The following is a 12,866-nucleotide window of genomic DNA, read 5'->3' as shown; positions in this document are numbered from 1 at the left end:
GTGGGTGCAGTGCCTGGCATACAGAGCTCTGTGACTGGGAAGGTTGTTGTGGGTGCAGTGCCTGTAATACAGTGCTCTGTGACTGGGAAGGTTGTTGTGGGTGCAGTGCCTGGCAAACGGTGCTCTGTGACTGGGAAGGTTGTTGTGGGTGCAGTGCCTGGCATACAGTGCTCTTTGATTGCGAAGGTTGTTGTGGGTGCAGTGCCTGGCATACAGTGCTCTGTGACTGGGAAGGCTGTTGTGGGTGCAGTGCGTGGCATACAGTGCTCAGGGACTGGGAAGGGTGTTGTGGGTGCAGTGCCTGGCATACAGTGCTCTTTGATTGCGAAGGTTGTTGTGGGTGCAGTGCCTGGCATACAGTGCTCTATGACTGGGAAGGCTGTTGTGGGTGCAGTGCCTGGCATACAGTGCTCGGGGACTGGGAAGGGTGTTGTGGGTGCAGTGCCTGGCATACAATGCTCTGTGACTGGGAAGGGTGTTGTGGGTGCAGTGCCTGGCATACAATGCTCTGTGACTGGGAAGGTTGTTGTGGGTGCAATGCCTGGCATACGGTGCTCTGTGACTGGGAAGGCTGTTGTGGGTGCAGTGCCTGGCATACAGTGCTCTGTGACTGGGAAGGGTGTTGTGGGTGCAGTGCCTGGCATACAGTGCTCTGTGACTGGGAAGGGTGTTGTGGGTGCAGTGCCTGGCATACAGTGCTCTGTGACTGGGAAGGGTGTTGTGGGTGCAGGGCCTGGCATACAGTGCTCTGTGACTGGGAAGGGTGTTGTGGGTGCAGTGCCTGTCATACAGTGCTCTGTGACTAAGAAGGGTGTTGTGGATGCAGTGCCTGGCATACAGTGCTCTGTGACTGGGAAGGGTGTTGTGGGTGCAGTGCCTGGCATACAGTGCTCTGTGACTGGGAAGATTGGGGTGTGTGGTGTCTGGCATGCAGTGTGCTGTGATTGGTAGTAGCTCTGGTTTTAGTGCTTTGCCTGGCAGAGAATGATGTCATTATGGGGAGGGTTCTCATTTCTGGTCCACACATTGATGCTCTATGGGGAGGAGGGAGGAGGCACTAAGCTGCTTCAGCACATTCATCTTTTGATGCTGCTGCTACTGCTGTAATAAGGTTTTATGGGCATTCATCTGTAACATCTGAGACCCGGATAATCCATGCAGCCCACCGCCTCCAGCCTCCACAGATGCCCAGCTGCCCCCATGTGACTCCCTGAGTGACAGCCGCACACATCTGGGAATCCATCTATTGTCTGTCTGCTGACATTTCCCTTCAATGGTTGCTAAGAGAAGGACAGGAGCCAGCAGCTCAATGCTTCCTGTGCTTCTCTGTCTGCTTGTCCTGCTCCAGGTAAGAGTACTCCCATCATCCTGTATATGGAGTAGGGGGTGCAGGGGACATTGCCGTTTGTACTGGGGCAGAGATTTCTCAGGTTTTCCTAAAATTCTCATACATTATAATTCTACTTTCATTGTAATTCTGCTTCTTGCTATTTTAATTGATTGAATGTTTACAATACGAAAACATTCCTTAGCCCTCACCCACCCTGAATGTTACCCCGCCACATACTACATGTTACCCCTGGATGTGTCTGTTATTCCCGATACACACCCTGCATGTTACGCCCCACCCTGTATGTTAGCTCTCACCATGCGTTTTACAACCATACACACCCTGCACGTTCTCCCTACCCTGTGTTACCCCGTATCGCATTGTGTTATCCTCCTACACACCATGCATGCTACCCCTACCCTGTGTGTTACCCCCTGCCTTGACCCCGTACAAAAACAGGACCCTTGGAAATGATGTATTCCCATTAATGTACAGTGAAGGACATAGAGGTTCCTGCTCTATGGCACTGCTTCTATATATCCCTTTGTTGGGGTTTTTACGTGACTTCTTTATATTTAGCACTTTGTATGATATCACCAGGCCTTGTTCTTAGGGAAAAATCTCAGGTTTTGGCCTCGAATCCAATATTAGATCCAATGACCCAAAATCCAATCCCAAAACTAATATTCTCACATAACAATGAGAGATAAAAACTACTAAAGGTAATAGTCTAAACTAAAGCAACAAAGTCTATTTAGGCAGGATTTTCCATGTACCCCAATGTATATTGTAGTAGTCCTATAATAATTCAGACAGCTGGCAAATGTTCAGACACAGGGGGCATATGGTCAGAGCGTGGGCATATAATTGGGCACATAGCATATGATCAGACATAGGGCTTGAAATGAAATAGCTGGCATACGATCAGGCAGATAGTATATGATCAGGCAGGGGGCATATGATCCAATAAATGGCATATGATCAGGCAGGTGGTATATGATCAGGCAGGGGGTATATGATCAGGCAGGTGGTATATGATCAGGCAGGTGGTATACCAAGTAGTGTGCATATGATCCAATTCCGAAACTTTACTATTCGCACAATTGCAGTGAAGGATGAAAATTCCCAACGTCATAAAAATTCTAAAGCAACAAAGTCTAGTCATGCCGGAAATCCCATCCACTACAATGTATGGTGCTTTTATATCCAGTGCTGTCAGACAGGTGGCATATGATCAGACAGGGAATATATGGTGGTATACAGTATGAAACAGCAATGGGCATATAATCAGGTAGGGGGCATATGATCAGACAGGTGATGTATGATCAAGCAGGGGTCACATCACCATACGAGAGGCATATGATCCGGCAGGGGACATATTGTAGGGAAGGTGACATATATCAACCAGGAGGCATAGGATCAGACAGATGACATTATGCACAGCTGTTAGCGTACATGGGCATTGCATGGCACATTTCTACTGACATCATGTGGAATTGTTATATCGGCAGTACATAACACATTTATAGTGACAGTGTGGCATGTGGCTCCGTTATGCTGTATTGCTAGGCTCTGCATACACCATGGACAAAAGGTTCATTTTGCTATCCTAATCCTGTATCTGCATACTCTGGCTAAGGCAAAGTCACCCCCTGGTACTATACTCCCAGGACACATGACGCAGTTGCCCCCATGAGCTATGCCCCTGGTGTATGGCACGTTTATACAGACATTGTGTGGCACTTTTATATTTGCATTGCATCACACATTATGTGGAACCATTGTGTTGGCATTACATGGTGCATTTATACAGACATTGTGTGCCACTAGTATATTGGTCTTGAATGGCACATTGATACTGACAGCGTGTGGCACTGTTATATGGGCCTTGTACGGGGATCTTTTGTTAACATTGTATGGAACTGTGATATTGACGTTGCATGACACAATTATACTGACGGTGTGTTGCACTGTTTGAGCATTGTATGAGAAATGTTTACTGACATTATGTGGAACTATTATATAGTTAAATAGACATTTTGTGCCACTTTATGTTGTCATTGCATGGTACATTTATACTGACAGTGTGTGCACTGTTATATGGGCATTGTATGGTATAAGTATACTGACAGTGTCTAGTAGGCTTGAGCAAATTGAGTTTCGGAACATAGATCCAAAGTTGATTCATTCAGAAACTTTGTTTAAAATGCTGTTTCCGTACAGCATTAAAATGTATTGGCTCTGTGGAGGAAAACCTTGTCTTGCCCGAAGTTGCGAGAGACTTTGGTAAATAACTTCGGTATTCCTAACTGCTTATTTAAAAACATTTTAAAATAGGAACCCGAAGCGGCACCAGCTAGCACCAAAGCCGACTCCACATTCCTATTTTAAAATGTTTTTTAATAAGCAGTTAGGAATACCGAAGTTATTTACCAAAGTCTCTCGCAACTTTGGGCGAGACAAAGTTTTCCTCCATAGAGCCAATACATTTTAATGAGGAAACCGCATTTTGAACAAAGTTTCTGAATGAATCAAATTCGGATCTATGATCTGAAGTTCGATTTGCTCAAGCCTAGTGTCTAACACTGGTATATGGATATTGTATGGCATATTTACACTGACAATATTTAGCACTGTTATTATGTGCATTGTATGGCATATTTATACTAGCAATGTGTGGCAATGTTACATAGTAACATAGTACATAAGGCCGAAAAAAGACATTTGTCCATCCAGTTCAGCCTGTTATCCTGCAGGTTGATTCAGAGGAAGGCAAAGAAAAACTGTGAGATACAAGCCAATTTGCCCCACTCCAATTAGCGATCAAATGTTCACAAACCGAAAGTTCGCGGCGGGCTCCATTCACTTTAATGGCAGGCAAACCTGAAAAACCTTCAGCTCATATTTGCAGCCACCAAATACTTAGTAGAAGTGCACAAATAGTCCCACAACATGGACAGTGACATACTAGAGGGGGATCAATGGCAAAAATTCCCACAAAAAATATGTGTCTTAATCAGGGGACATTTTTATGCGTCTTAAAGGGAAATTCTCTGTTGCGCTACCTAAATGCACTATATAGAAAGTATATTATTGGTATATAACACCCCTGCCTCAATCACTTTTTGGGGGGGCAACTGGTATATCACACCAGTAGAAATGATTTGTTCCAATAACGCTTGTGCCTCTATATACCTGCAGTATCGCAGCAGAACCGCACACAACTGCCGCAATATACAAATGCACTATAATATACTTTCTATGTTGGAAAGTATATTATAACATTGTACAAGGAAGGCAATCCATTAGAATATGCATAAAGATAAAACGTAACCTTTAATAGTAAGGGTTCATTCAGACGGCCGTATGCTATCCGCAAAAATGCGGATCAGTTTTTTGGCGGATTAGATGCTGACCCATTCACTTATATGGGGTCCTTTTCTATTCCACGGTTCCGCAAAACAAATGAAACATGTCCTATACTTGTCCGTGAAAATCAAGACATGGCCCCATTGAAGTCTATGGGTCCGCAAAAATACTGAATGCTATCCGTTTTTTTTACAGACATGCTGAACTGTCCACAAAAAAACGGATCCGCATTTTTGCGGACAGCATACGGCCGTCTGAATGAGGCCTAAAGATATCCATCAAAATGAAAATAAATTAAATTATTAAAGTTAAGCAAAAAGCATAGATGTGGTAGGCAATAACAAGTGCTCGGTGGCACTAAATCAGGTGCTCGGCGGCACCAAATCAGAAACCATATGTCCTACCACAATCCGGGGGGTTCCAGTGCACATCCATGAATCTTGGAGGGAAAGCAAAAAACATCTATCCCTGGGCTAGATGATGATGTGGTATTGAAGGACAGGGTGGGCAAAGAACTGTCCCTGATATTGCCCTAGAGGGGGGTGCTATTCTGGCCCTGATAGCCTAACTACGGACCACCCGCCCTGATAAGAGCGACCCTGCCCGGAACCTTACCCTATATAAAAATGGGCATAGTAAGCACCTAGCACCTGACTTTCAGGTGACCACTATATAGATCTATCTATGTGTTTTTGACTCATTATAAAAGTATATTATAAGTATATCGCATCCCTCTGTGTATCACACCTATCGATAGCACACCTATACCAGTCCTTTTGTGGCCCTATTAGCTAGTGTTTGGTGTCCCTAACAGCCTGTCCCTGCTCCACACAGCAACCTCTCCCTACACTGGCAAAACACTGAATGTAAAATTGCGGCCATATCATCAGGTTTATTCATAAGGTAGAGGGTATGTCCATGTGCTGAAACGTCTCAATTGGCTGTCCTGTACCACCTGATGGATGTGTCATTGGTCAAAGTTCTTCACAATGTAAAAGAATATGGCGGGCACGAATATCGCCATATGTTCGGTGAATCGCAAACACGCAAAGTTTGCCGCGAAATGACCGCCGGGCGAACTGCAAGGCTATCTCTAATCAGAATAACTCCCTGGATCAACGACCCCTCTCTAGTAGCTATAGCCTGTAATATTATTACACTCCAGAAATACATCCAGGCCCCTCTTGAATTCCTTTATTGTACTCACCATCACCACCTCCTCAGGCAGAGAGTTCCATAGTCTCACTGCTCTTACCGTAAAGAATCCTTTTCTATGTTTGTGTACAAACCTTCTTTCCTCCAGATGCAGAGGATGTCCCCTCGTCACAGTCACCGTCCTGGGGATAAATAGAAGATGAAAGGAGAGATCCCTGTACTGACCTCTGATATATTTATACATAGTAAATAGATCTCCCCTCAGTCGTCTTTTTTCTAAAGTGAATAACCCTACTGTTGATAATCTTTCAGGGTACTGTAGTTGCCCCAATCCAGTTATTACTTTAGTTGCCCTCCTCTGAACCCTCTCCAGCTCTGCTATGTCTGCCTTGTTCACAGGAGCCCAGTACTGTACACAGTACTCCATGTGTGGTCTGACTAGTGATTTATAAAGTGGTAGGACTATGTTCTCATCACGAGCATCTATGCCCGCTTTGATGCACCCCATTATCTTATCGACCTTGGCAGCAGCTGCCTACACTGGTTTTTACTGCTTAGTTTGCTGTTTATTAAAATTCCTAGGTCCTTTTCCATGTCAGTGTTACCGAGTGTTTTACCATTTATGTATTATTCCTTCCCATGTGCATAGCCTTACATTTGTCAGTGTTAAACCTCATCTGCCACTTCTCTGCCCAAGCCTCTAATCTATCCAGATCCCTCTGTAGCTGTACATTGTCCTCTTCAGTGTTAATTACTTTATACAGTTTAGTGTCATCTGCAAAAATTGATATTTTACTGCGCAAGCCTTCTACAAGATCATTAATAAATATATTGAAGAGAATAGGGCCCAATACTGAACCCTGAGGTACTCTGCTAGTGACAGTGACCCAATCTGAGTATTTACCATTAATAACCACCCTCTGTTTTCTATCATTGAGCCAGTTACTTACCCACATACAGACGTTTTCTCCCAGTCTGAGCATTCTCATTTTATATATTAACCTTTTATGTGGTACAGTGTCAAATGCTTTGCAGAAGTCCAGATATACAGCATCCATTGATTCGCCTCTGTCAAGTCTAGAACGTACCTCCTCATAGAAATTGATTAAATTTGTTTGACATGACTGATCCCTCATGAAGCCATGTTGATATGATGTTATTTGCTTGTTTTCATTGAGATCCTCCAAGATAGCATCTCTTAGAAAACCTTCAAACTGTTTACCCACAACAGATGTTAAACTTACCGGCCTATAGTTTCCGGGGTTTGTGTTTGCACCCTTTTTGAATATTGGCACCACATTTGCTATGTGTCAATCCTGTGGAACACTCTCTGTCAGTATAGAGCCTGTAAATATCAGAAATAAGGGTCTGGCTATGACAATACTTTATTCTCTTAGGATATGGGCGTGTATGCCATCTGACCCTGGCGATTTGTCTATTTTAATCTATTTAAGTCCCTGTTGTGCTTCTTTCTGGGTCAGACAGGGCACTTTTAATAGGGAATTTACTTTTACATTCTGAATTTCATCTGCAGTTTATTTTCCGCTTTCTGCAACTCTCCCCTCATTGCTCTGTAGAGGGCTGACACCTTCAGATTTATATTTTTTACCATTTAAATAATTGAAGAACATTTTAGGGTTAGTTTTGCTCTCTTTGGCAATGAATCTCCCGGTCTCTAGTTTGGTGGCTTGTATTTGTTTTTTACATATTCAATTTTTTTCCTTATAGCTTTTCAGTGCTTCCTCGCCACCCTCCTGTTTAGTGATTTAAATGCTTTTTTTTGTCATTTATTGCCTTCCTTACAATTCTATTTATCCACATTGGTTGATTCTTGTTCCTTAACATTTTATTCCCATAAGGTATGTATCTCTCACAATTAGATTTTAGGATGCTTTTAAAAATATCCCATTTTGTGGCGGTATTTTTATTTTTGAGGACTTTGTCCCAGTTAGTTAGTAGGCTAAAGTTAGCTTTTTTGAAGTTTGGTATTTTTGTTCCTCCCTGTAGAAACGAGCATTTGAAGGATAATTTGAAGGTTATTACTTTATGGTCACTATTTCCCAGGTATCCCCCAACCTGCACATCTGTTGTTCTGACAGGTCTATAGGTTAATACTAAGTCCAGTATGGCCGTCCCTCTAGTCGGGTCCTGAACCAGTTGGGAAAGGTCTTTGGTAATTGCCAAGAACCTGTTTCCTTTATGAGATATACAGGTTTCAGTTTCCCGGTCTATATCTGGGTAGTTGAAGTCCCCTATAATAACCACCTCATTATGATCTGCCGCCTCGTCTATCTTGTTTAGTAGTAGATTTTCTGTGGACTCTGGTATATTAGGTGGTTTATAATAAACTCCTATTAGTATTTTATTATTGTTTTTGCCTCCATGTATTTCTACCCACAGTGACTCCACATGTTCATGTCCCTCACGTATATCTTCTCGGACTGTGGGCTTTAGACAGGACTTTACATAAAGGCAGAACCCTCCCCCTCTACGGTTTTGGCGATCCATTCTAAACAGACTGTAACCCTGTACAACTGCCCAGTCATAGCTATCATCCAGCCATGTCTCAGTTATTCCCACTATGTCATAGTCCTCCTCACACATCACTAATTCCAGTTCACCAGTTTTATTAGTCAGGCTTCTGCCATTAGTATACATACAATTAAGAGGTCTATGTATATTTTTCTACCCTACACCTTTCCTTTTGAACTGTTCTAGTCCCTCCTTCCCATCCTATAACGTACTTACCCCCCCCCCCCAGTCCCTAGTTTAAACACTCCTCCAACCTTTTAGCCATCTTTCCCCCCAACACAGCTGCTCCTTCCCCATTGAGGTGCAGCCCATCCCTACAATAGAGCCTGTAGCTGACAGAGAAGTTGTCCCAGTTCTCCGGGAACCCAAACCCCTCCTTCCTACACCAGTTCTTGAGCCACTTGTTAACCTCCCTCATCTCCCGCTGCCTTTTTTGTGTGGCTCGTGGTACAGGCAGTATTTCTGAAAACACTTCCTTTGAGGTCCCAGCCCTAAGCTTCTGACCTAAATCCCTAAAATAATTTTTAAGGACTCTCCATCTTCCTCTAACTTTGTCATTAGTTCCGATATGGACCATGACCGCTGGGTCTTCTCCAGCCCCTCCCAGTGATCTGTCAATCCGATCCGCGATGTGTCAAACTCTAGTGCCAGGAAGACAACACACTGTTCGTCAATCACGGTCTTTGTGACAGATTGCCCTTTCTGTACCCCTAATAATAGAGTCTCCCAACTACCAGCACCTGTCTGGCCTGCCCTGCTCTCCTGGTCCCCTGATTTCTGGAGCTGACATTCCCCTGACTGGCAGAGTAATTGTCCGGCTGCAGCAGTGCTGTCCCTGAGCCGACATCCCCCTCATCTGCCAACCGTGCAAACTTGTGGTGGTGTGACAGATCAGGGCTAGCCTCCCTGGCACTCTTCCCTCTACCCCAAAGACTGCTTGCTCAGTGAGCAAGAAACTCTTTTCCAAATTGTTAACGACTCTGTGTTGAAACTCGCCCGTTTAGATACTAGATGTGCGATTCCAAACGGGTAATTTGCTCACATTTTGAACAATGATATGCTCCCTCGAATGGATTTTCCAGGACTGCATACATCAGACAAGATGTGCACTGGACTGCGCTGTCAATTATGGAACACATACTAATGGGGATTACACAATGAAAGCGAAAAATACAATATAATGCAGTAATAATAAACTGATTTACTGCAGTCCCCCACTGAAGTCCCTGAATCTGAAGTCACTTAATCTAAAGTCGCACACTTATACAAACACTCACTTAAATCAAACACGCGACGCGCAAACTCGTGTTATAATCCTGCTTATATAAATGGAGCTCTTAAAACCAGCCTGTTTTGTTTCCTCTGGATTCAAAGGGATATTTTATATGAGAATTGCATGACATAGTTATACTGACAGCATTTAGCACTGTTATATTGGAATAAGCACATTTCTAATTACATTTTGTGGTGTTAGTACTCACAAATGGGAGGCAAGGTCACAAAAGCTGCTGAGAAAGGATGTGCCCTAACCTCTCACCCTCTTGTTGTCTTTTAATAATGTGAAGTCCTGAGTCGGGCACTTTTCAGACAACGAGATGGAAAACGACCTCCTCTTTATAATATAAATGAAATCTGGAATGTATAAATCACCAACCAGTTCTGCAGCATAGGGAGGGGTCAATATGAGCAAATGTGGTTTAGAGTGAAGTCTACTTTCTGGAGGTTTATATTGTGTAATACTGATGACCTAATAGCAAGCACATCTAACTTTAGCATAAAAGTTTATCCACATTAGAGATTAGCGAATTTCCGGTTATGAAATTTGTTTGCGATTTGTTTACTGTTAAAAGGTGAATTGCGTTATGGATTCCGTTACCACAGACCATAACGCAATTCTATGATGGAATGTATAACGGAATGCCTTAAGAGGCATTCCGTTATTCATTCCATCATAATAGAAGTCTGTGGCCTGAATAACGGATCCATCCCATTTCCGTTATGCAAGAGAGGACTCCCCTGCAAAACGGAAACAGAAAGGATCCGTTTTGCAGCCCATAGACTTCTAATATGACGGAATGAATAACGGAATGCCTCTAAAGGCATTCCGTTATACCTTCCGTCATAGAATTGTGTTATGGTCCGTGGTAACGAAGCGTGAACGATTTCAAAATATGAAATTCGCTCATCTCTAATCCACATGTTCAGGCTTATTGATGCAGTCTTCAAAGCCAAAACCATGAGTGAAGGCAAAAATATGTCCTTTTGGCCTCATGCACACGACCGTTGTTTTATTCCGTGTCCGTTGTGTCTTTTTTTCGTGATTTTCTGCGGACCCATTGACTTTCAATGGGGCCATTGAAAACTCAGCTAATGCACCGTTTGTGATCCGCGTCCGTGATCCGTGGTTCCAGTCAGTCAAAAAAATATAACCTGTCCTATTATTTTCGCGGAAAACAGTTTGCGGACCCATTCAAGTAAATGGGACCGCTAAAAAACATGGAGGCACACAAGATTGTCATCCGCACGTCCGCGTCCGTTTTTTTTCCCTAACATTTACATGGCAAACCTTTCTTAGATTTTTTTTTTACTTTCCTTTATGTCTGGTGATCCTCCAAAAATAAAGGAAGACACATGGAAACAAAAACTGAAACGGATCACGGAACAACAGAACCCCATTTTTCGTAACGGAACACAACAACGGTCGTGTGTATGTGGCCTTAAACTTTCTCTCCTTTTATGATCCACTTCTGATTTTTAGCCTTGAAAACTGTATCAGGAAACCTGGCCGTGTGGCCCTACACTTAAGAACCTATTACACTGCACGATTTCAACCAATTATTGGAAATGTGAACGCTCATTCCCAATAATCGGCTCATATAATTGAGCTGCCGATCAGCCGATGAATGAGCAAACGCTTGTTCACCAGCTGATTGGCATCTTTCATCAGGATTAAAGATGGCCAATAATCGGCACCACATCTTCCTGTGTGATCAGGGGTGTGGTGCCGATAATGAATAGAACAGAGTGAGGCAGGAATGACTGCGGGAGAAATCATTCCTCCCACATGTATACATCCGCATGTGTAATCAGACCGATGCAAACGAGCACAGATGGATGTGTTATCTTCTATTAACGCTCACACTGCCCAAAATTCGGGCAGTGTGATACCACCCTTACTCTAACCTCAAAAAATTCAAGCTTACCATGATAAAGTACATACTGTCATACGCTATACACGCGGAGAAACAAACTCCTATAACATACAACAAAATCTACAAGTCAGGCCTCATGCACACGACCGTTTTTTTTTAAGGTCCGCAAAAACGGGGTCCGTAGGTCCGTGATCTGTGACCGTTTTTTCGTCCGTGGGTCTTCCTTGATTTTTGGAGGATCCACGGACATGAAAAATGAAAAAAAAAATCGAAGTCAAGTTTGCCATTGAAATGATAGGAAAAAACGGACACGGATCACGGACACGGATGACAATCTTGTGTGCATCAGTTTTTTTTCACGGACCCATTGACTTGAATGGGTCCGTGAACCGTTGGCCGTGAAAAAAATAGGACAGGTCATATTTTTTTCACGGCCAGGAAACACGGATCACGGATGCGGCTGCCAAACTGTGCATTTTCAGATTTTTCCACGGACCCATTGAAAGTCAATGGGTCCGCGAAAAAAAACGGAAAACGGCACAACGGCCACGGATGCACACAACGGTCGTGTGCATGAGGCCTCACTGGAAGCAATTCCGCGTACTGATCCCAGGATCTGCCTGGTGGCCTACAGGGGGGCAGGAAGGATTTTTTTCCACTTCATGACAAATTGGTGTATGCCAGTCATGGGTCAACTGGGGTTTCACGTATGAGAGTTGTAACTTGATGGATCTTTTTCCTAGCAGTGACCTTTGTAACTCCAGTATGTAACCATATACAACATGTACTGTATATATTCACTTACCTCTCACTTTGTGAATATAAATTAGCATTATAGCTTAAAAATATTTGGGGTCATTTATCAAACTGGTGTAAAGTAGAACTGGCTTAGTTACCCATAGCAACCAATCAGATTCCTCCTTTCATTTTCCAAAGGAGCTAAGAAAAATGAAAAGTGGAATCTGATTGGTTGCTATGGGCAACTAAGCCAGTGCTACTTTACACTAGTTTGATAATTGATCTAAATTATATGTAGTTTTTGACCATTTCTTTAATAATTGGTTCCAAAGCCCCTAAGGGTGCCTTCACATGCTGCAGATTTAGTTTCAGTTTCAATCATCTGAATGGGGCATGCAGAAATCCATGTGCTTCCCGCCAAAAGAACCATATTCACATGAATGGAACTGAGTTTACGACTCAAAATGTGCAGCTTGAGAAGGGACCCAAAATAAAATCACTCAAACCAAGTAAAGGTATTTTTCTTCACACAGCGCTGTGCTTACTTTATTCTAGCATCAGTGGGGATCCCATTGACTTCAGTTAGTGTT

The 12,866-nt window shown here is 43.2% G+C and overlaps 1 protein-coding gene across 4 annotated transcripts in view; it reads left to right on the top strand.

Annotated features, from left to right (window-relative positions):
• Positions 1-1,140: 1,140 nt before the first annotated feature.
• The window catches only part of PTPRO (protein tyrosine phosphatase receptor type O), a 149,345-nt gene continuing 137,619 nt past the window's right edge, over positions 1,141-12,866 (top strand). For all 4 annotated transcript variants that reach the window (XM_044281509.1, XM_044281508.1, XM_044281507.1 and 1 more), the window contains exon 1: positions 1,141-1,348. In XM_044281509.1, coding sequence (XP_044137444.1) covers positions 1,274-1,348 — 75 coding nt within the window. In that variant the 5' untranslated portion in view covers positions 1,141-1,273. The remainder of the gene's footprint in view (positions 1,349-12,866) is intronic.

This window comes from Bufo gargarizans, chromosome 2 (assembly GCF_014858855.1).
Source record: "Bufo gargarizans isolate SCDJY-AF-19 chromosome 2, ASM1485885v1, whole genome shotgun sequence".
In the NCBI taxonomy this organism is placed as follows: Eukaryota; Metazoa; Chordata; class Amphibia; order Anura; family Bufonidae; genus Bufo; species Bufo gargarizans.
Note: the sequence above shows the minus strand (reverse complement) of the source record. Positions and strands in the feature narration are given on the sequence as shown.